Below are 23,165 nucleotides of genomic sequence, written 5' to 3'. Positions count from 1 at the left end.
TCTGCATTTTATTTGCCCTACAAATAAATCCAGGCCATTTAATGAAACACGGAAGCTTCCCATCATTCCGTGGGAAATGTGTCCCAATGGAGTGACACAGACACTTGATTCCCTGAGAGCATTCCTCTCTCTGATTGTTCATATAATGCCTAAACCGGCTATCATTTAAAACAGTTCTACAAAGGGCAAGATATTTATTGAATGCCTACTATTTGCAAACGATCATAACAAGTATGAACACATTTCCCTCAGTTAATGCCATTAATTTCCAAATGTTCAATTTCTTTGTAATTGTTTCTTCTTTCTTTCATTATTAACTAATTATTTTATTCAGGCTGGTGGTTTGATGCTTGTGGTCCATCCAATCTAAACGGAATGTTCTATACAGCGGGACAAAACCTGGGCAAACTGAATGGGATAAAGTGGCATTACTTCAAAGGGCCCAGTTACTCCTTACATTCCGCAACCATGATGATCCGACCTTTGGATTTTTGAAGGCACGATCTCAGGAGCAGTTTATAAAAACAACAAAGAAATCTGGAGACGCTACCAGATGAGAAACCGCTTGAAAACTTCTGGAGCAAAACCATGTGTCCCCTTCCGGCAACAGGCAGCAGTTCTGTGAAATCAGCAAGGTTCTTGACTGTGGATGTGGAGCCTGATGAGTTCACAAAAGTCTGTGCTTGGGGTGACCCTGCTCATGTGGCTTGGCTGTCGAGGATGCCACTCACTGTCATGCTTTCAAAAGGGAAGGAACCGCTCAGCTCCCTGCGCTTCAAACTACTACTGGATCTTACTTTGGAACTATGATAAATAGGGCTTATTTCAGGCAAAACTGAAAAAGAACATGAACCAACAACAAAAAAGAATGTACATGAAGAATAGAAGCAGGCCTGCCATAATCCCGTGGAAAAGATGTATCACACCAGTGAAATGGTGGTGTTTCTATGCAAACATACTAACAATACGTTTATACTGTTGCACAATTTTAGTAAAAGTTCAGGACGCACAGCATCGCTCTCTGAGTCGGTTAAATGTTAATGAATTTCAGAAGTCATACTTACTCATTGATTTCAGTTAACCCATCTTCAAATGTAAACTCCATGTTGTTAAGTCATAATGAATTGTAGTGCATGAAGGCTAACAGTGTGATGTCGAGACAGACTCCATTACTCTTTGATTTTTTTTTATACAGTCCCCAGGGGAAAAAAAAAAGAACATTATCAAGTATGGACCTATATGGTAAAAAATTAACGCCCCCCACTACAGTTTTCATTTACTCTACAAACTGACTGACTGATATAAAAATATATTTATAACCTGAGTAAAGTTTAATGAATGTGAAATTTATCATCAAGCTCTTAAAATAATATACATGCATTTAATATTTCCCATGATATTATACATGAAAGCAGTTTTTTAGAGTGTATTAAACTGAAGTAAAACCAAGTAAACTGGAACAGTTTATTTTACAGTATTTTCTTGCATGTGTACATGTGAGTGTAACTACATTATTTTTAAATAATGGTCTTCAGTTCTTCACCCTATTATTTCATGCTAATTTAATTTTTGCTAACTAACTGAAACATGCTTTCCAAATTTACCCCGTTCCAGTTTCCATAAAAGATATACTTTGAAGTCTATGAAAAATAAAAGAATTATATTGTATATAGTGTGTTTATATCCACAGTAAACCTAATAGCTGTTTAATCTGGAATATGCAACATTGTTCTTAATTGATACCAATAAACACAAGTTTTCAAAGAAATATACTACACTACGTTATGAAATACATTATTTCTTCATGTTTTTCTCCCTCAGGCTCTGTTTTTCTTAAGCAGTTTCAGATTTTTAAAAATTATTAGTGATAAAAATTGGCAAAACTCTGTATTATACATAAGGGAAATACACACAAAAAGTAATCATAGTCACCTATTGAATAAGAAAATTCTGACTGCTGGTTGCTATAAATTTCTTAATGAAGATATGCCTGTGGCATAATCTATTTTAAGTGAGTTTGAAGTTACTACTGTCTCTTAAGTGTTCAAGTTTACAATAGTGAACAGGTGTTATCAAACCATGAGATAAGAAAATTGAAATACATATTGGGTGTCCTTTTAGAAAAAATAAGTTTTCTTCAAAGCAACAATACTCATTGCAAACCTGGTGACTTGATCTGTTATGCCTTAATGGCTCTCCTCTATTTGAGAGAATAGAGCTATTCACATTTTTAAGAAAGTATTTTTTTAATTTACCATCAAATCTTTATATGTATGCATCTGTATACAACCTTGTTTTGCCTTACACATGCTATTTGCAGGTATTACACAGTTTTTCTATTCTTGGTGACTCCTTCATAGTACTGATTAGTCTCTCCCTCTAAAAACCTTCCTGATTATCTTCATTTAAAAGAATGAAAGTGAGTGTTTAATTCTTTTGTGTTTCTACAGATTTTTTAAACCAGTCTTTTGATAATAAATACTATTCCCCAACTCATATTACAAAAATAAAATGAAATAACAAAAAAAGCATGATATTTACTGTTTGTTACCTGGGTTTGAGAAGTGAAATATTTTTCCAATTATTTATAATAAAGCAATATAAAATGTTTTATGGTTTCATTATGTGCATTGTGTAATGCCTACATGTTTTTGGAAATTTAACATGTGTATATCCTTTGCATTTAATTATTTCAGGATAAGATAATAGGTATTAGGATTTTGTCTTTAAATTTTTATTTCAATAAAACTTGTGGTTTCTATGCAAATTTCTTCAGATCAAACACAATTTTATTTCATTTAAATAAAATTGAAAATAACGTATTTGTGCAACCTTATATCATTTTAAATAAATATTTTAAAATCAGAGACCTATGGAAGTATGGAATCACTGGGGGATAAAAAACCTACTGAATGAACTAAAGCCTCAATCTTAGAAAATCTTTGAGACTGGGATATTATAAGAAAGCGTAGCTTCATCAGGATGGTCAATCAAAGCAGTGAGTCGGAGTCCCACATCTCCACTGTGCGATTATGTCCTGCCAATTATTAAATGCTATGTTCTCATATGGCAATTGACAACAAAATCTGGGAACTCTGCCTGTAGAACAACAGGATGAGTGTTGAATATCTGAGTTAGGTATAAAAGGGAAAGAACTCCCCGCCCGTGCCTCCAGTCCTACCAGCAGCCTTACCATTTCAGTCCTTATGAGGAAGGTTCTTACCTTTATCCTTGATTCTGCCCCCACTGCCACCACATTGAACACTCTTTAACTTCCACCTACATGAATGGAAAAGAGATCCTTTCTCCTGCTACTCTCCGCTCCTATTCACCCCGTATCCACACAAGCGTATTGTTAAAGCCAGACTTTGAAGATGTTTCTTCCTTGCTCAGAACTCTTCAGTGTTTCCTCACGGCTGCCTACATTTGAAATAAACATGTCAGGTTAACCTCAGCCTGCATCACCAGGTAGCTCCATTTCACCTACTTGCATTCCAATCAAAATGAAGAAGCCTTGCCCTAGCTGGTTTGGCTCAGTGAATAGAGCATTGGCCTGCAGACCGAAGGGTCCTGGGTTTGATTCCAGTCAAAGGCATGTACCTTGGTTGCAGGCTTCTCCCCGGCTTGGACACTGGTCAGGGCTCGTGCAGAAGGCAACCAATCAATGTGTTTCTCTCACCTTGATATTTCTCTTTGTCTTTCCCTCTCTCTTCCACTCTCTCTACAAACCAATGAAATAATATCCTGGGGTGAGGATTAAAAAAATAACAAAGAAAAATAAAACAAAGAAGCCTTGGTGCTAGACTGATTACAGAAATGACCCCACCCTTCCCTTTCTCTGTACATGCCCTTGCAAGGTGACTTTGCCACTCATCCCATAAACAGGTGGAGTCTGTTTCCCCATCCCCTGAGTGGCTATCTTGAGATTCACTCTTGCCAAAAAGAATGCAGGTGTATCTGTGTGTCACTTCTTAGCCTAGGTCTCAAGAGCTATTCAGCTCCAACCTAGGAAAAGTGCCAGGAGAAAGAACCCAGAGTAGCCTAATGGAGGATTAGAAACCATCCAGTTCATCCAGCCCCCAGCTGACCCACCAGATGACCCCAGATACACGAGTGATCTCAGATGAGATCAACTGAGCCTGGCTTAGGTTAATGGAACTGCCCAGCTAACATGCATAATCAGGGGAAACACTAAGGGGTGGTTGTTTTTTGTTTTTTGTTTGTTTGTTTGTTTGTTTGTTTTTTAAAAATATATTTTATTGATATTTTACAGAGAGGAAGGGAGAGGGATAGAGAGTTAGAAACATCGATGAGAGAGAAACATCGATCAGCTGCCTCCTGCACACCTCCCACTGGGGATGTGCCCGCAACCAAGGTACGTGCCCTTGACCGGAATCGAACCTGGGACCCTTCAGTCCGCAGGCTGACGCTCTATCCACCGAGCCAAACCGGTTTCGGCATAAGGGGTGGTTGTTTTAAGCCCTAAATTTTGGGGGTGTTTTGTTAAACATTATCTACATTAATAAAAGAGAAAGATGCAAATTGACCGTCACTTCACGATGCCCATCAGCCAATCAGGAGTGGGTATGCAAATTAACCCGACAAAAATGGAGGGTTAATTTGCATAAGCAGGTGCAGAGTGGCTGGGGGCGGGGTGGCCACTTATGCGCGCACCGGGGGTCCCAGAACGCCCCTGGCCACTCCGGGCCTATGCATGCAGGCACCGAGCAGCCAGGGGCGGGGTGGGAACATCCCCGGGACCCAGGTGCTTTGAGCCGGTGCGTGCAAGTGGCCAGGAGCAGGGCAGGAACGTCCCCCACAGCAAGCAAACAGACAGCAGAGCCCTGCTTGCCCCTGGCCATGGCAGAGAGGGGCAAGCAATCCCCCACAGGGCCCCCAGAGAGCAGATACCAGGGCCTGTGGTGGCATCAAGCAGACAGGTCCGCAGAGAGCAGAGAACCATGGGGAGCAGGCCTAAGCCGTCAGTAGGACATCCCCTGAGGGCTCCCAGATTGGAGAGGGTGCAGGTCGAGCTGAGGGGACCCCCCCCCCACCATGCATGAATTTCATGCACCGGGCCCCTAGTTATTGTAATAATAGCTAATTGATATAGAATATTATAGCCCCCCATCCATCCACCCACATATGTGAGATTCTTATGCAACCTAAGGTTTCAGAACCACTCCCTAAAATACTGTCCATCTCCTTCAGAATGGCAAAAGTTTCAACAGTTCTCTATGTGCATCAAAATATTAGCTGCTTCATGACACTTTTTCTGATGCCCTCTGCTAATTATCACCCTCCCTCCACTCACATACTCTTTACATCTCTTAACATATTTTTTGGAGCTTTGTCTTACTTTCCCTGCTGTTTTATCAGAGTCTGTTTCTTACTCATCCTTTAATTCCCCACATTACCTAGTAGACCTTTTATATTTGTTGAACAAAATTGAATTACTCTGAAAAATTAAGAAATCCCTTCTCTCTATATAAAATCCAACACATAGATTTGACCATTCTTTTAAAATTTATTTTCACACTTTAAAATTAGCCCATTCTCCTCCAGGAAAAAATAAAAAAATGGTGCCCAAATTTATAGCTTAGTCACCTCAGAAATCCACGTCATTACCAACTTTGCTGGAACATATATATTGCGTAGAGTGAGGGAGATCTAACTCTTCTTTCAATTTTAAAATAATGTCAATATATGAAATGTACTATTAAATAATACTCATTTTGTTACACAGTTATTATAATTGTTTTTATTTTAGATATATATTTGGGTAGCTTATTTTCTGTTTTAGTGTTCAAGGTTCTAATGAAGCCTTTTTTTCTTTCGGTTGATTTGGCTCTTAATAAAAATTGTTTCTTTCAACTCAAGGTCAATATTTTCTCATGTATTCCTCTAATCATTGCTTTATTATTACTTACTTTAAATTCACCATTGAAATTATGAGAGTGAACATACTAAAAGGATTCCTAGGAACTGCAGACATTGAACAAGTCATTACATCTCTTGCATTCTTTCAAGAAAGAAAACCATAGACTCATCCCAAATGATAGATAACGGTGAAGGTTACTAACTCCCAGGGCTTTGCCTGTTAACCCAAGAAAAACAATCTCAAAATTGACTATACTATTAACTCTCATCAAAATGTGAAAGGATATTTTACTTTGTTTTGTTTTGTTTTGGTGGAGAGGAGAATGACTTCCGATGACAACCTTTTCAGGCCAGCTCCTACTTTATCCACTCACAAGACCAGTCTGTCTCCTGATGTCCATCCCCTCTATCTTGGCCCTCAGAGGTAGTCTATGTGTATGTTGTGATGGTGGGAACGAGAGGGTACCACTATCAACTGGTTGTGCCAACAGAACTGTGACGACTATACCTAAGTTTCTCTTATATAAATAAAAAAATTTCAATGCATCTTCTTCCTAGATATGCCGTAAGGAACTAGAATCAGCTAAAAAATGTGCTGAACCATTTTAAGTTAAAAATTGATTTAAAATGAAATATAAGCAGCAAATATTCATTTGTGTGCACTCTAAGGCAATGTCTAAACAGCAAAACAAAAGTGTAAAAGGTTAGAGAGGAAACTCATCAAGGCTCCAGATGAATTTTAATATTTCCATTAGAAGAAAGGTAGAGCCCTAACAGTCAGAATGAGATGCGGGATTATAGTTACATAAGCTTTTCCTTTAGAAAATTATTTATAGTTTTAATTTAATTAAAGAGGGTGCATTATATTTAACAAATATATTTATTGAACAGTTACTGGCATCCAGATGAAGCATTAGGAAGGTACAAGGGATACAGATGATTAAGGCATAAGAAACTCACAACTAGAGAGAAAAACAAGCAAGTAGACATTAATAGCAGTCAAAATTTTAAAAATTACTGGAGTTGATGTAAGTATATTTGAGTTGCAATAAGAATAGTGAGACAAGAGTGATTAAGTCCACGGAAGACTGTATTGTGTTCTGTTGTGTATGATAATAATGTGTGTAAAAAAAAAATGGGTAATACTACTCAGTAGTACATTTTATATATACATGTTTTTAAATTTAAAGAAACATTTGGGCCTCCCTCAATTTACATCATCCATTTCATAGAATATGGCATCTAAGCTTTGTTTTGAAAGTTTGTTGGTACTTTATAGGGAGACAGAGGAGGAACTGCAAAGGCATAAAGATGTCAGATATCATGGAATTATGGGACCTCCAAGTCATTCACTGTGAACAGACTGTAAAGTTTATTTGAAGGAGGGGCAGCAGAAGATGAGGCTGGGGTATGGCCAGGTAGTGAAGGACTTCAAGTCATATTCCTCAGCTAAGGCTTTACTTTCTTGTTAGAGGGAGACAACGCAGGGTTTTGCACACGTTAGAAAGACTGTACTTGCTGCAATCAGTATGCATTGGAAGGGGGTAAGACCAGAGAACTTTGGGTCAGTGAGGACGGTATTAACAAGCCTATTAGGATGAGGACCTGATCTTGTCAGCAGTGACTGTGGGAATGCACTGCAGAAGTTGGATTTGAGAGATATTAAAGAGAAAGAATCAAAAGAACTTAATGATCAGGTACAAGATGAGGACGAGATCAAGGGCATTCCCTATTTTTGTCTTGGTTAGTTAGCTAGAAGGTGGTGCAAATGTCTAAAATAAGGAACACGAGTTTAGAGAAATAGCTGGTGATTTAGGTTTTATATGTTGAGTTTGAGATGCTAGTGATTCAGTTTGGCAATTGGATACATGAGTCTGAGCTTAAGCAGAACTAAAGTGGAAGACTTTGAACTCTATAGTATCTAGGCAGAAATTAAAATTACTAGAACTCAGAAAAACTTGATTGAGCATAAAAAAAAAAATGTAAGAAGCAGGTAAACAAGGAGAATTCAAAAAGGAAATGAGAAATTATGGCTAGATAGACAAGAGGAAACCCAGGAGGGAATGGTATCATAGCAGACTGCTTTAAGAATCAGGATGTGAAACTCAAAGAGTGATTGCAAAGTGTCCATTGGATTTGGTTGTTTTTGTGTTTTGTTTTTTTTATTGTTTGAAGTATTACAAATAGTAGTACATATGTCTCCTTTTTTTTTCCCCATTGACCTCCCCCCCGGCCTCCCCTACCCCCCAGTACATGCCTTTACCTCCCCCCCCCAACCCCAGTGTCTTGTATCCATTGGTTATGCTTATATGCATGCATACAAGTCCTTCGGTTGATCTCTTACAGCCGCCCCCGCCCCCCGCAACCTCCCTGCCTTCCCACTGTAGTTTGACAGTCTGTTTAATGCTTCTTTGCCTCTGTATCTATATTTTCCCCATTTCTTTCCTTTAAAAAATCTTGCCTCTGCAGACTAGAAATAAACATATAACAACAAAAAATGTTTGAGTCCCAATTTCAATGTCCAACAGTTCTGAGTCCCCGTTTCAGTGTCAAACAGTTCCTTATGTGTACATGTCAGCAATGATATCTGGATGGTGGGCACAGGATGGCAATGCAGGCCCGACCCTCTCTGGTTTGGTCCTAGGCAACCTGCTGCGACGCACAGCTGCTGACTGCTAGCATGGCAAGGCGTCGTCAGTGTCTTCCATCTCTGGACTGTTTCTCCTCTTGTCTTCGTGGTTGGAGCAGACCTGTCAATTCCTCTCTGTTGCAGGAATCCACATGGTCTTGGAGTTGTTTTCTGAAAATATACAAACATATTCTCAACCAAAAGTTAATAAAGGAATCTTTTCCATGTAATTGATTTGGGATCCTTTTTATTTTTGCCCAAACGATTTTCCTTTGTCTTATTTAGACATCATGTGTGTTTTTCATGGGTGTCTTGCTGTTAGCATTACAAATGAAAATTAATTTTGTAAAGTAAAAATTTTCTAGATGTAATTTACTTATAGGATATTTTTCCTTACATGATATTACCCTACAATCCTCCCTTTTTTTTGATTAATGGAGGCTTTTGTAAATTTTATAATGCAGTCTTGATAACTTTAAATTTTAATTTTTTGCACAAAAATATGGCTGCTTTAGTTTCATTGCATGTTCAGAAATTTTACCATGAGATGAACTACCAATAGAAAATTTAGTTACCACTTTAGGAACAGCTTTTTGTCCAGTACAATGAAATTTTCTTGAATATTCACTTATTTCAATTAGCCTATTTAAATTAATCTGAAAACTTGATTATTATTTTACTGTCAAATTTAATACTCTACCAACAATCTTAGTTTACCCTGTAAATATTAGTGGAAAGGATTATTTGCATTCTTGAGTAGGCCCTGAGCATTCTGGTGCTAGGCTGGATTTAGATATAGGGCAGCTGCTGTCGGCCAAGTCTCTGTCTGTTACCTGGGTCCCAATCTGAGCTGGGCCAAGTCACTGTCTGTTACCTGTGTCCCAATCTGAGCTGGGTGTGGGAAGCAAAGCAGCCATGGGGGCAGGAGATCTCCCTCAGATGGGGTGAGGGTTCAGGCCCCTGCAAGGTTGGGGGGGGTGGTGAGGGTCTGTGCCCCACCTCTGTTGACCCCCAAGTTCTCTTCTGATGGCCCCTCTGCGACTGTGCCTGTCTTAGGTTGTTCCTTCCCTGAGGAATCTTACCCATCTCTGGCTAACCAGTCATCCTCTGGGGCCAAGCAGGGTGATGTGAGGTTCAGTTCTATCTCCTTGGTAGCCTATGCCCCCGTGGCCTCCACGCCCAGCACCTGCTCTGTGATCCCCTGGCCTGCTGGCGGGGTCCCAGCACTGATTACATATCTCGGGGAACTCAGGTTTCTTCTCCAGGGAGGGCCCAGCTCACACGATTGGGCAAGAGACAGATCCATGGTACCAGCCACCACGAGGCTTCCAGCTCAGCATGAACAGAAAGCTCAGGCAACAGCTGAGGGCAACTGGATTGGGAGAAGAGGGTCCCTCTTGGCACAAAAGGCAAGAGGAGCCAATATAGAATGCTCAAGTGCCTTCTCAGCACCTTAATTCCTTCTGAAAGGGATTAAATCCTTTCATGTCCTTTTTTTTTAATTGCTGCCAAACATTCAAAGAATTAGTTTGCAAGTTTGTTTGGGATAATTGTACAATATGCTGTTGTAAAATATCTAAAATTATAATGGCATTGTAGAATAATATCATGTAAGGATATTCTTTGCTCTAGGTCATGGCAATTCAATTTCAAACTGGCTGTCAATTTCTTTTTGTAACTTTATATAAACTTTGTCAGGGAGGCAAAAACACAAATTACTTACTTTAGTTCAAGAGGCCAAATATATTGACTTGCAATTACAATCCTTACAACTTTTGAAGGAAACTTCTCTTTGTTTCCTTCCAAAATAATTTTCGGGCTGCAGAGAGTTTCATTTAAAAATCTTTGTCATATGAAACAATTTATCTTAAGGTTATGGTGACCACTAGTATGGATTATATTTAATATTTTATTTTTATTTTATTTTAGTTTTTTATAATTTTTTAATTTTTTTTAAATTGTTATTTTTTACATATGTGTCCTTATTCCCCCATAACCCCCACCCCCACTTATGCCCCACCCCCTTGTTGTCTGTGTCCATTGATTAGGCTCATATGCATGCACACAAGTCCCTTGGTTGATCTCTCCACCTTACCCCCACCTTCCCCTACCTTCCCTGAGGTATGATGTGCTGTTCGACATTTCTCAGTCTCTGGATCTGTTCTTGTTCATCAGTCTATGCCGTTCATTATCTTCCACAAATGAGTGAGATCATGTGATATTTATCTTTCTCTGCCTGGCTTATTTCACTTAACATAATGCTCTCCATCTCCATCCATGTTGTTGCAAATGGTAGGAACTCATTCTTTTTTACCGCAGCGTAGTATTCCATTGTGTAGATATACCACAGTTTTTTAATCCACTCATCTGCTGATGGGCACTTAGGTGGTTTCCAAATCTTAGCTATGGTGAATTGTGCTGCTATGAACATAGGGGTGTATATATCCTTTCTGATCCGTGTTTCTAGTTTCTTGGGATATATTCCTAGAAGTGGAATCACTGGGTCAAATGGGAGTTCCATTTTTAGTTTTTTGAGGAAACTCCATACTGTTCTCCACAGTGACTGCACCAGTCTGCATTCCCACCAGCAGTGCACGAGGGTTCCTTTTTCTTCACATCCTCACCAGCACTTGTCATTTGTTGATTTGTTGATAATAGCCATTCTGACAGGTGTGAGATGGTACCGCATTATTGTTTTGATTTGCATCTCTCTGACTTTGAGCAGGTTTTCATATGTCTCTTGGCCTTAGTGACTTTGAGCAGGTTTTCATATGTCTCTTGGCCTTCCTTCTGTCTTCTTTCGAAAAGTGTCTATTTAGATCAGTTGCCCATTTTTTGATTGGGTTGTTTATCTTCTTTTTGTTAAGCTGCATGAGTTCCCTGTAAATGTTGGAGATTAAACCCTTATCTTGATATTATTGACAAATATGTTCTCCCATGCAGTGGGCTTTCTTGTTGTTTTATTGATGGTTTCCTTTGCTGTGCAAAAGCTTTTTATTTTCATGTAGTCTCACTTGTTTATTTTCTCTTTAGTTTCCATTGCCCTAGGGGCAGTATCAGTGAAGAAGTTCCTTCGGCATATGTCTGAGATTTTTCTGCCCGTGGATTCCTCTAGTATTTTTATGGTTTCCCATCTTATGTTTAAGTCCTTTATCCATTTTGAGTTTATTTTTGTGTATGGTGTAAATTGGTGATCTTAGCTTCATTTTTTTGCATGTATCTGTCCAATTTTCCCAACACCATTTGTTGAAGAGACTTTCTTGACTCCATTGTATGTTCGTGCCTCCTTTGTCAAATATTAATTGAGCATAGTGATTTGGGTCAATTTCTGGGTTCTCTATTCTATTCCATTTGTCTATATGTCTGTTCTTGTGCCAGTACCAGGCTGTTTTAAGAACAGTGGCTTTGTAATACAGCTTGATATCTGGTATTGAGATCCCACCTACTTTGTTCTTTTTTCTCAGGATTGCTGCAGCTATTCGGGGTCTTTTTTTTTTATTCCAGATAAATTTTTGGAAAGTTCGTTCTAGGTCTGTGAAATATGTCATTGATATTTTAATGGGAAGTGCATTGAATTTATAGATTGCTTTGGGTAGTATGGACATTTTGATGATGTTGATTCTACCAATTCATGAACATGGTATGTTCTTCCATCTGTTTATGTCTTCCTCTATCTCTTTTTTCAGTGTTGTGTAGTTTTCCACGTATAGGTCTTTTACCTCTTAAGTTTATTCCTAGGTATCTTAATTTTTTTGGTGGGATGGTAAATGGGATTGCTTTTTTAGTCTCTCTTTCTGTAAGTTCATTATTGGTGTATAGAAATGCCATAGATTTCTTGGCATTAATTTTGTATCCTGCTACATTGCCGAATTCATTTATTAAGTTTAATAATTTTTTGATGGAGTCTTTAGGGTTTTCTATGTACAGTATCATGTCATATGCAAATAAGGACAGTTTTACTTCTTCTTTTCCAATTTGGATGCCTTTTATTTCTTCTTCTTGTCTGATCACAATGCCTAGTATTTCCAGCACTATATTGAACAGGAGTGGTGAGAGTGGGCATCCCTGTCTTATTCCTGTTCTTATGTCCATTGGATTTGGCATTAAAGGGGAATTGGTGATTTTGATGAGGCAACATTAGAGACAAAGGGTTAGAAGTCAGATGAAAAGAGGATTCTGAATAAATGGGAAATAAGTACCTGAGGAGAATTAGATAGACCCTTACTACTTAAAATTTCTCAAACAGCCTTCCAGGCTGGGGACTGGTTAGAAATGCAGAATCTCAGGCCCCACTCCAGACTATCGAATTGGAACCTTCATTTTAACAAGATTCTTCAGTGACTCATGAACATTGAAGTTTGAGAAGCTTGGGTTTAAGATTATACTTTCAAGAATATGGCTGAGAATGGAAGGAGATAGGATACTAGAGGGACAGAAACAGGATAGGATGGTCTGTAGGGTGAGAGGTGTGTGAGTGTATCCACAGGATAAGGAAAATGAGCCTGTCCAAGAGCTGAGGCTGAAAGGAGAACCAGAGAGGTCCTGGATGGAGCAAGTGTTTGAGGTGGCTGGGGACGCAGGTTTAAGAGTGAATGGAGTGCGAAGAGGCTTTGTTTGTACAGGAGAAATGTCTCTTCCTCTAAGAAAAAAAAAAAAAAACAACAACTGTGAGGGAATGAATTGCATTGGAAGTACAGCCACCTAATGGCCTCTATTTTATAGAGGAAGTGGAAGGAAAGGAAACTTTATGAGACTACAGGCAGTTCAATTAAACAGTGTTTGAAAATAGGCTCAGAATAGCCACTTAAGGGAATCAGACAACTAACTGGCCAGAGGAGTCCCGACTTTACTGAGGGCTATTAAACATTTAATTGAGATTGGAAATCTCAAATGTGAACAGAATAATCCACTTTTTCCAGTGATTTTCAAAATAATGAATAGCATCACTTAGTTTAACAGCTTCTCTTTGCCACACCTAGGTCACTTTACAACATCTAAGTGCCTGGTTCAGTCCCCAACATTTGTGCCTATGAATGTTCACACCAAGGAAAAATTGCCTCCTCTTTGCTGTCCACCCAAATTTCCCCAAACTCAGTTACTCCCTCTTCTTCTATGCCCCCACAGCATTTTACTTCTATCTCTATTACAGGATTCTCACAGTGTGACTTTCATTCTAGTCAACTGTTAACATACTTGTTTCCTCTCCAGATAATGAGAATTTTGAACAGGTATCAAATTTAATTAGTTTTGTGTTACTAGAACCTAATTGTGCCTATAACATTCTTGAATCTCAATTAATGATGTGCTCTGTCTTTTTCTGTTCCAGACTATAAACTCCTTGATTTCTTATTCTGTATCTTATTTTACTTTGTGTTTCCAGGACCTTGCATAATACTAAGATAGCTTAGGTGGTAAGTCATATTTGGTTGGTTGGATGGGTGGTTGGATAGATGGATTCATGACACATGAATGAAAACAGGAGGAGCTCAAAATGATCTCCCAAGTCAAATTTTTTTCCTGAGAGTTTATATTTTAAGAAAAATGCCTTCCTGCTTTCAACAAAAAGATTACAAAGGCACATTTTTTAAACATCAAAGAGTTCATGTAAAGAGAACATCAGATGATATACTAATGAGAATCATGTGGATTACATTTTTTTGAAATTAAAGATTTTTGTTTAAAGTGTAAGAGGAAAAAAACAGAAACAAGCACTGGATCCTAGCATGAGAAAACCCTTTGATAATATTTGAGTGGCCTACGCCCAAACTAGTGATTAGTCTAGTGAGTCAAGAGCAGCAGTACTGAGGGGAGACCCAGAGGGCAGGATGACAGCATGTCTTGGGACAGTGGAGCGGGAAAGGGAGTCATGGGAATTTCCATTATTATACAAAAAGACAAAAGCCTCCAGTGTAGTCTCTCTTGGATTATTCATTCCTATATTATTGCTTTTGTGAGACTGTAGATTAAGAGTTGGAATGAGCTGCCTGAAGAGGGTGCCTGCTGTGTAGACAGGGATCAATGAAATTGTGTAATTGATTGGCTGTCTCTGGTCTGCAAGATTCTGAGTAGTCCCGCAGCAGACAAAAGTGGTGTCCCTTGGCATTTATGTCTATACTAGAGGCCTTGTGCATGAATTCATGCACCAGTGGGGTCCCTAGGCCTGGCCTGCAGGAACGGGCCAAAACCGGCTCTCCGACATCCCCTGAGGGGTCCCAGATTGCGAGAGGACTCAGGCCAGGCCAAGGGGCCCCAGTGGTGCACGATGGGGGTCGAGGAGGGACAGGGGAGGTTGGCCAGCTGGGGAGGGACTGTAGGAGAGCTCCAGAGTGTGTCTGGCCCATCTTGCTCAGTCCCAATCAGCCGGACCCCAGCAGCAAGTTAACCTACCGGTTGGAGCATCTGCCTCCTGGTGATCAGTGCCTGTCATAGCGACTGGTCGACTGTCTGCCCCCTGGTAGTCAGTGCACATCATAGTGAGTGGTTGAGCGGCCTTAGTATATCATTAGCATCATTAGCATATTACACTTTGATTGGTTGAGTGGCCGACCAGTTGATTGGACACTTAGCATATTAGGCTTTTATTATATAGGATAGCAAAGGCTGTTGATTGGGCAAACCTGCCATTCTCTAACTAGAGGAGGTTTCTGTGTGCTTGCTTGTTTGCTTTTGGCCAGGAGCACATGCACAGCGCCTAAATTTGATCCACCCTATAGATCTAACTACCCGCTTACAGGCTCCCTCTTTTTGTATTTTTGACATTCAATATTATTTTATATTAGTTTCAGATGTACATACCGTGGTAAGACATTTATATAATTTACAAAGTGATCCACTGATAATTAAAATACCCAACTGCCATCATAAATAGTTATTATAATATTATTAACTATATTTTCTATGCTGTACTTTACATCCTTGTGGATATTTTATAATTTCAATTTGTACTTCTTTTTTTCAATCCTCTAGAGAGAGAGGAAGGAAGAGAGAACGATCAATTGGTTGCCTCCTGTATGTGCCCTGACTGGGAATCAAACCTGCAACCTTTTGATGTATGGGACAATGCTGCAACCAACTGACCCACCCTTCCAGGGCTGTAAGATTTTTGGCAAGTGAAAAAAAAAAAATTCCAATTTTTAAAAAATGTGTTGAGATTAATGTTTCAAAAATAAACACACTCATGTCAATTTCAGAAACAAAACAGTTTAACCTGGAAAAATCTTTTAACTTCCTTTTTCAAAATTATTTTTTCATAACATATATTTCTTTGAATATCAACTTTGTTTAAAATGTGGGCAATTTTAAAAACTGTATTCCATTAGTTATTATATTAGTCATATCCATTTATCATCAATACATTTGGAATATTCTTTTATGTAGAACAACTGTGTAGCTTAGCTTTAAGTCCACCAACGCTATTTGGAAAGTTTCTTCAAAGTATTTTCTCTCTCTAATGGTGACATGTTTATACGAAAGATTTTTCATAACTACTTATCTCAATACAAAGTATTTTTAAAATTCTACAATATCTTAGCGGCCTTGCTTTAATGTGAAGGATATTCTTTAAGAGCTTATGAACTCTAAGTATTTCTAGATTTATGCACTCTTTTACCTAAACAAGCTTACCTATGAGGGATCCAGGAAATGATGTTCTCTGCTCAATATTTCCTTGGAATCTTTTTGAAACATTCCAGTAAAGAGCAGCTGCTTCATCAGTGGTTACACTTCACAGTTATTCCCACAAAACATTGTTTTTATTAACAAAATTACTTTCTGCTGAAAATGCATCATCTCTACTACATCTTTCCTTTGGTGGTTTATAAAATAAGAAGTTCTTTGTGTATTTTATTATTGAAATAGCGTTGGGAAAATGCCATCAGCTGAAACATGTTAATAACATTTGTGCCTTTTCCCAACTTCATTGCAAAATCTCCAAGTTGGGGGGCTTCTTTCTAATAGTGGTGTCTATTCCTTTGTATCAATCATGTGCAGCTTGCAATGATTTTATGACAAAAGCAGGCATTTAAATATGTAACCATATTTTTATATCATTTTCTGTGTATTGTCTTAGCCATTTTATTATGGCAGGAAGAATAAGCATATCCCTAAAAGTACTTCCGTTTTTCAACATTAAGTAACAAGCCTCAAAAAGAGTCTTTTGAACATTAGGTGTCTTATTTAGTAAAATTGTGTAAAGTCTGGTTCAGTGTCCTATGATTTTAAACATTACACTAAGGTATAGATGTTTGTTTTTATGCTCTGACCACTTCCTTCAAAATTCCTCAGGCTGAATGGAGAGAGCCAAGGCACCTGGGCTCATGTGGATGATTAGTAAGTCTTAATTTCTTTGCGTTGGACAATGTTGGCTTTTTAAAATAGATTTTCATTGATTTTTAGAGAAAGAGAAACATCAACGTGAGAGCAGAACATTGATCAGCTGTGTCCTGCGCACCCCTACCAGGATGGAGCCCACAGCTCTGGTATGTGCCCTGACGGAATCAAACCAGCAATCTTTTGTTGCATGAGATGATGCCCAGCCAACGGAGCCACCAGTCAGGGCTGGCTTTTATATTTTACTGATTCCTTCTTTATTATTTTAAATTTTATTTTTTAGACAGACAGACACCGGAGTTTTAATATTTCTTCCAACAATCAAGGATTTGTCTTGCAGAACCCCTGGTATAGGGACCCCACTCTGAAATCACTTCTCTCTTATATGTACTCTTAGATAGGGACTAGTTTTTATTCATATTTGTAAACCTAGATCCAGGTTCAGTATTTGACACAAGCTAAGTAACTGTTTATGGAGTTAAGCAGAACTGAAATATTGCATCTTGATTAAGATATATATAGACAGAGAGGCCTGATGCATGAAAATTGTGTAAGAGTGGACCTTCCTTCCCCTGGCTGCCGGCACCCAGCTTCCCTCTGGCACCCGGGACCCAGGCTTCCCTCGCAGCCCCAGCTTCGTCCGCAAGGTCATCCAGTTTAATTAGCATATTATGCTTTTATTATATATATAATTTTCTCAGAGGAGGAAATTTGTCTAGTTTACTATACTTAGTTTATTATCAAAGCTTCATTTCACTCACCTTTTAATGAATTGATTATAGATATATCAGTGTTGAACAATAATACTGGTTTCATTAAGGAGAGCTATATTGTATCATGATTCTTAAAACAGTCTATCCCCAAGTATCTGAAACCTGATTTAGAATATTACAAATATCTGTTATTTAAAAGGTAGACCGTAACCACAAAAAAATTGTATTATTCTAAGTACCACTTCCTATATTGAAGGAAGCAAGATCAAACCACAAAACCATTGTTGGGGCATGAAATGTGTGCTTCCCTTGGATATTCAATGACTATGACTAAAACAAATAATATTTCTTTGCCTCCACTTCATAGCATTATTAGGTTTAGTCTCTAGAAACATACCTGAAATTTAAGACGTCTTCATTATTAACCACTATTTATTGGCCTTAAATAATAGACTTGGAGCTATAAGAAAAGGATACTTTTTACTTTGAGGGTTTGCTGTGTAACTTGGACCAGAAGCTGAATGGAAATGTTTCAAGGTAGAGATTCAATTTTAGCTACACATGTAATTCACAAATGTACTTATACAGAGCCAATAACCCCCTAAGTTATGACACTTGAAATTCCAAATTCCAACCAGTCAATATTTATGGAGCACCCACTGTATGGAAAATGCTGCAGAGTCACCATGGAGAGCTAAACACAAAGTTAGCATTTCATTTCAAGGGATGAACAATTCAGCTGGACTCCACTGTGTCAAACCCTCAGTATCATGCTAGTCACTGTGAGATGAAATTGAATGGAACATTAAGATGTGAACACACTCAAGCATTCTTATGGTTCTGGAATACCAAGGACTTGTCCATGATTCTGTCACACCCTGAATGCCAATTATAACATACTGAACCTAGACAGCATTTATTCATCATTGACACCTCAGGTTGTTGGGAGAATAAGGCAAATTTCCTGGGTCCTATTTGCATGAAGGCTCAGAGTCCTCCTTCATAAAACTGTAAATGGGAATTTAGGGCTTGGTTCCCAAAGAGCAGACTGCAGTTCTCAAAAAAGGAAAGAGAAAGGAAAACTCTTCCAACATTTATTGAAGGGCACCTCACAAACCAAGAGAATAACCAGTGATAAGTGAAAGTGCCATGCCCAACTCGAGGTGAATATGCCTCCCTGAGCACATGACAAGTACGCCAGGAATAACGGAAGACTCAGTTTAGAAAGACAAGCTTACCAGGGAGCAAGCACTGATTAAGTGCACATCTAAAAACGGAATCAATAACTGCACTAGTGTTACAAGAAGGCATTGACTATGAATATAAATCTGGGAACTTCCATCTGTGGCCTGGGGGAAGGAATTACTCATAGTTACATTTTAGTGGAGCTGAGGCAACTAGCAGACAACCCAAAATTATTTTTGGGAATCTGACCATAAACAAGGCAGATCAACAGCAAAGTCATATGCTGGGTAGGGTGGAGGGTGAGTCGGTGGGAGCCCAGTAATAAGATAGAAAAATATGTCATGGATAATAAATAATGACTAATTGGAGATGGTGTTTCTCCTGAAGCCAGAGGATGTTCTCATGTCAACAACCCTGGAGAGGAAGTCCTGATTTAGAGGGCAAACATTCGGTTGATAAGAGGGTGAATCTTTCTTTCTCTTAGGCTTTCCCTCTGAAACATGGAGACATAGAGCCCTACTGGGAGTGTGGAGAGGGAGTTAGAAGTCACTTCCTAAGCATGTGTTTGTTTGTTTATTAATGAATACAGTGAGTAAATGTTAGACTGGGAACCAGACTGAATCTGTATTTTTCTGTGAGAGGCTTAATGCATAAAGAATTTAATGATTATTTAATCATTTAATTTAATTTCAGATAACTAAAGATGCTATCCTATCTAATAAAAGGGTAACATGCAAATTAACCATCACTCCATCACAAAGATGGTGGCGCCCAGTCCTCTCAGCCCCGCCGAGTCCCCCAGTCCTGGGGGGGGGGGGGGGCGGGGCGCGGGTGGTCGCTGAGAGCGGGCAGCGTGAGCGGCCTGGCGGAATGCTTGCTTCATTGCCGCAGAAATGAGGCAAGCGTTCCGCACCCGGCCATGGATGGGCCCCTGGGCCGCGGGCTGTGGAGAACCTCTGGGCAGGGGCGCAGAGCGGCCAGGCCCTGCAGAGAGCTACTGGTGCACAGATTCGTGCGCAGGGGTACTAGTTAAGAAAATAAAGCAGGGTCAGATGTGAGAATGAAAGGGCAGGGGATGAGGGGGCCATGTTAGGGAAAATGGTCAGACCGTACTGAGAAGGGGACTTTAATCCGAAGAAGTGAACTGAGCAATAGTTCTCTGTCCTAGAGGAGGAAAGAGGCATGTGCTTGCTGTGCCAGAGAGAGACGGCCCACGTGGCAGGGGCCAGGTGCCAGAAGTGATCCAGGCTTTGGTAGAAGTTGGCAGCAACCATGGCCTGTGGGTCTTTACAGTGTATGTTAAGGATGTAGGTTTTGTTCTAGGGCCTGTGGGAAGCAGTGGAGAGTTCTGAACAGTGAGCAATGTGATCTGATTTCATTCTTCAAAATTGTTGCAATTTTTTTTTTCTTTGTGAAGAGAGCTACAGCTGCATCTATGATACCACGCGCCTTTCTTATCACTGATACCACTCTGGCACAAGCATATGCCAAATATTATCCTAAGTTTTATTCCAGAAATGTCTACCAGTCAGGGGTTTACATTCTTTTGAGAATATCTACACTGAGGAAAATTTTAGGACAGTAATGACTAAAAACAATTTCAAAGATGAATTCCATGAGCAAAAAATTTCAAGGCATAACATGTTACCAAACATAGTAAAGTTCTTCTGTTGGTGCAGAATCTAGTAACAATGGAGTACGCTTCTCTCTTTTTTAAAAATGGTGCCAAAAATTCCTACATGATGATCAGAATCCAGAGAGTATACTGGAACCGTATCCTGGCAAGAGATGGATGCTTCCTGACTCAGGCCCTGCTCCGCGGTGTTCTCTCACTACTGCGCCTTCATTTGGGCACATTTCCTCCTGCGGCGGGGGGGCGGGGGGGGGGCGGGGGGGGGCACCTCTCATCTGCCATCAGGACAGGCACAGTTAGTTATCTTTAAAACTCCCATTTTGTACACTCTTTCATGTCTGTTCAGGGCAGGAGTTTGGCTGTGTCTCTATATTGTCAAAACTTCTAGTCAGTTCTCATCCCCAGTAAATATAACTCTTTAATCACTTCTGTGCCTACACTAAGAACTATATTCAGGATACATAGATGAGCTTTGGGAGATAATTGTTTCACACGCAGACAAAGGGTTGAATCCCTGCCAGTTGAAGCTGTATGACCTTGAACAAATTACCTAACCTCTCTGGACCTCAGTTTCCTAATAGGACTAATTTCTACCTCATAAGACTATGATAAGGGTTCAGGGAAAAATGTGTAAACTTATTTCACACTCCAGCAAAATATACCTGGTAGATAAAATAAATAGTAGGGGTTTTTTTTATTAATAATAAGTCATTAAAATAACAATTACCTGTGCAACCTAAAAAGAACACAGTAAACTTATAACCATTTCTGGTCCCTGAACCACCTAAGGAAATGCAGAGATCCACATGAGAGGGCTCAAAATAAAGGTCAATAAGTTATTTGAACACATGAATATTTTTAACTAAAATTTACATAAATTTACCACAAAATAGCTCAACTTCCCAGTGTGTAGTTTAAGAGTTAAATAAAGAAGTAAAGTAATTAATAAAATAACATGATTAAACAGTTATGAAAGAAAGCAAGCTCTCAGGATGATTTCTCTATAATGATCACTTTTACTTATTTCCTTCCTGGGCACACTTAAGTAAAGCCCTAGGAAACTGAAAAGATTGTTTATCCAAGGGTTGGCATCTAGATTATTTTAAAGTGGCATTTCTTATTTTTAGAAAGAGATCACTTATTTTATTCCAAAGGAGTAAAACAGTGTCTTGGCCTTTCCCTCTGAACTTTCACCTTCCCGAAAGATATCTGCAGCAATCTGCAAACCTCTCCATATGGAATGATTTAATTTGACAAAGGAAAAAATAGCAATTAACTTTATTTTAATTGACTCAAGTGTATGATGTCTGGAAAAGCTGATGACGCAAAAGAAAATTTGACAAGAATGTTTTTTAGATCAGAGGGAAATTGCAAAACTTTTGGCTGTGAACCAAATAGGCATACTTTGACAACATCCTGTAATAAACACCAGGAGAAAATTGTTAGGTATGCAGCAATTTATTCGGGACAATTTTTAGACGCTTTCCACTGGATAAAATGGCCTTTTCTTTTTTCATTTATTTCTGAGTGCCTGTCTGTGTTTAGTGTTCTTCACAATGAACTACTAATTAGAACCAGACCTCGTACAAGCATCTCTAAAATTCTCCTCAGTAACTGTTGACCTGTAACACCCATGTGACTTCTACTGTGGGCCACTTACCTCTTTTTAAAAAATTCCTGTATCAGATAGAATAGCATAGAATTGAAAACTTGACTTTTCTTTAGTATGGTGTTTACAAACCAGTAAATATAATGCTCATGTGATGTGTGAAGGGTGAATACTGAAAAGTTATTTGCGCTAATGGCTTTGAGCTTGGAGTCTAGCATTGATCTAGAGTTCCTTTTTAATAACAACTGTTTCACTTATTAGTTGGGTGAACTTGGGACTGTTAGTTGACCTTTTCAAGCCTCAGTTTCTCATCTGCAAAATGGAGTTAGCAATATTAATTCCTCTAACTTATGGTTATATCAGGAAAAAAATAAAATCAATCTTGTAAAGTGTTTAACAACACTAGACATAATTATATTAAGTTTTACAGCCTTATCAGTTTATAGAAGGAAAAAAAGATCAACAATTTTAATTACTTCACAAGATAGTTTACCTGGAAAAAAAAATTGGTCCCTCTGGCAACCATTGCTGACTTTTAGTTTGTGGGATGTGTATGAATTTAGTTTCAACACTCAAATCAGTAAAAATGGCCAGGCCAATTTTGTCTGTAAACAGTACCTCAGTTAGACTTGATTCTGAAATTACAAAATTTTTTAATTTATTCATGAAGCCTAATTCAGTAGCAGTCAGGAAACTAAGATCCATCAACTATGAGAAAAATAATGCTATATTCATTTTTATTTAGGCCTTCTACTATTCCGATCTATTCAGTTGGCTTACCCCACCTAAAAAATGATTTTGATTTGTGAGGAGTTTCCATGTCTTAAGACAATTATATATATTGAAAGGCATGAAGCAAATAAAATCACACTTCTAAAAAATGCCAGAGGGACTTCCTAGGGACAGGTGATCTAAAATGATATGTTAATTGTCCCCTGAAAGTCATCCAGGGGACTCCAAAGCCCAGTATCCTCACACCAGACTTGCCAAAATAGTTGAACCCAACTGGGATGAACTAAATGATTCATCTTCATGGAATGTGGAGAAGGAGCAGAAGAGATCCCAAAGGTAACACGTTATAATAACACAAAGATGTGTAGCTTCAAACTGACATCTCACATAGTATCTAGGAATGGACTGAATCAAAACAATGGCTGGAAAGAATTGTCCAGTTTTGCTCCAGGAATT

General features: G+C 38.8%; 1 protein-coding gene across 2 annotated transcripts in view; it reads left to right on the top strand.

Annotated features, from left to right (window-relative positions):
• The window catches only part of ANGPT1 (angiopoietin 1), a 247,304-nt gene extending 244,483 nt beyond the window's left edge, over positions 1-2,821 (top strand). Inside the window, exon 9 of one of the 2 annotated variants that reach the window (XM_080646375.1) lies at positions 335-2,821. In XM_080646375.1, coding sequence (XP_080502501.1) covers positions 335-495 — 161 coding nt within the window. In that variant the 3' untranslated portion in view covers positions 496-2,821. The remainder of the gene's footprint in view (positions 1-334) is intronic. The other variant, XM_080646376.1, reaches the window with a different exon arrangement.
• Positions 2,822-23,165: the final 20,344 nt, after the last annotated feature.

Source organism: Plecotus auritus, assembly GCF_963455305.1.
Source record: "Plecotus auritus genome assembly, chromosome: 11".
Taxonomy (NCBI): Eukaryota; Metazoa; Chordata; class Mammalia; order Chiroptera; family Vespertilionidae; genus Plecotus; species Plecotus auritus.
The sequence above is the reverse complement of the archived record's forward strand: the minus strand, read 5'-3'. Positions and strand labels throughout refer to the sequence as shown.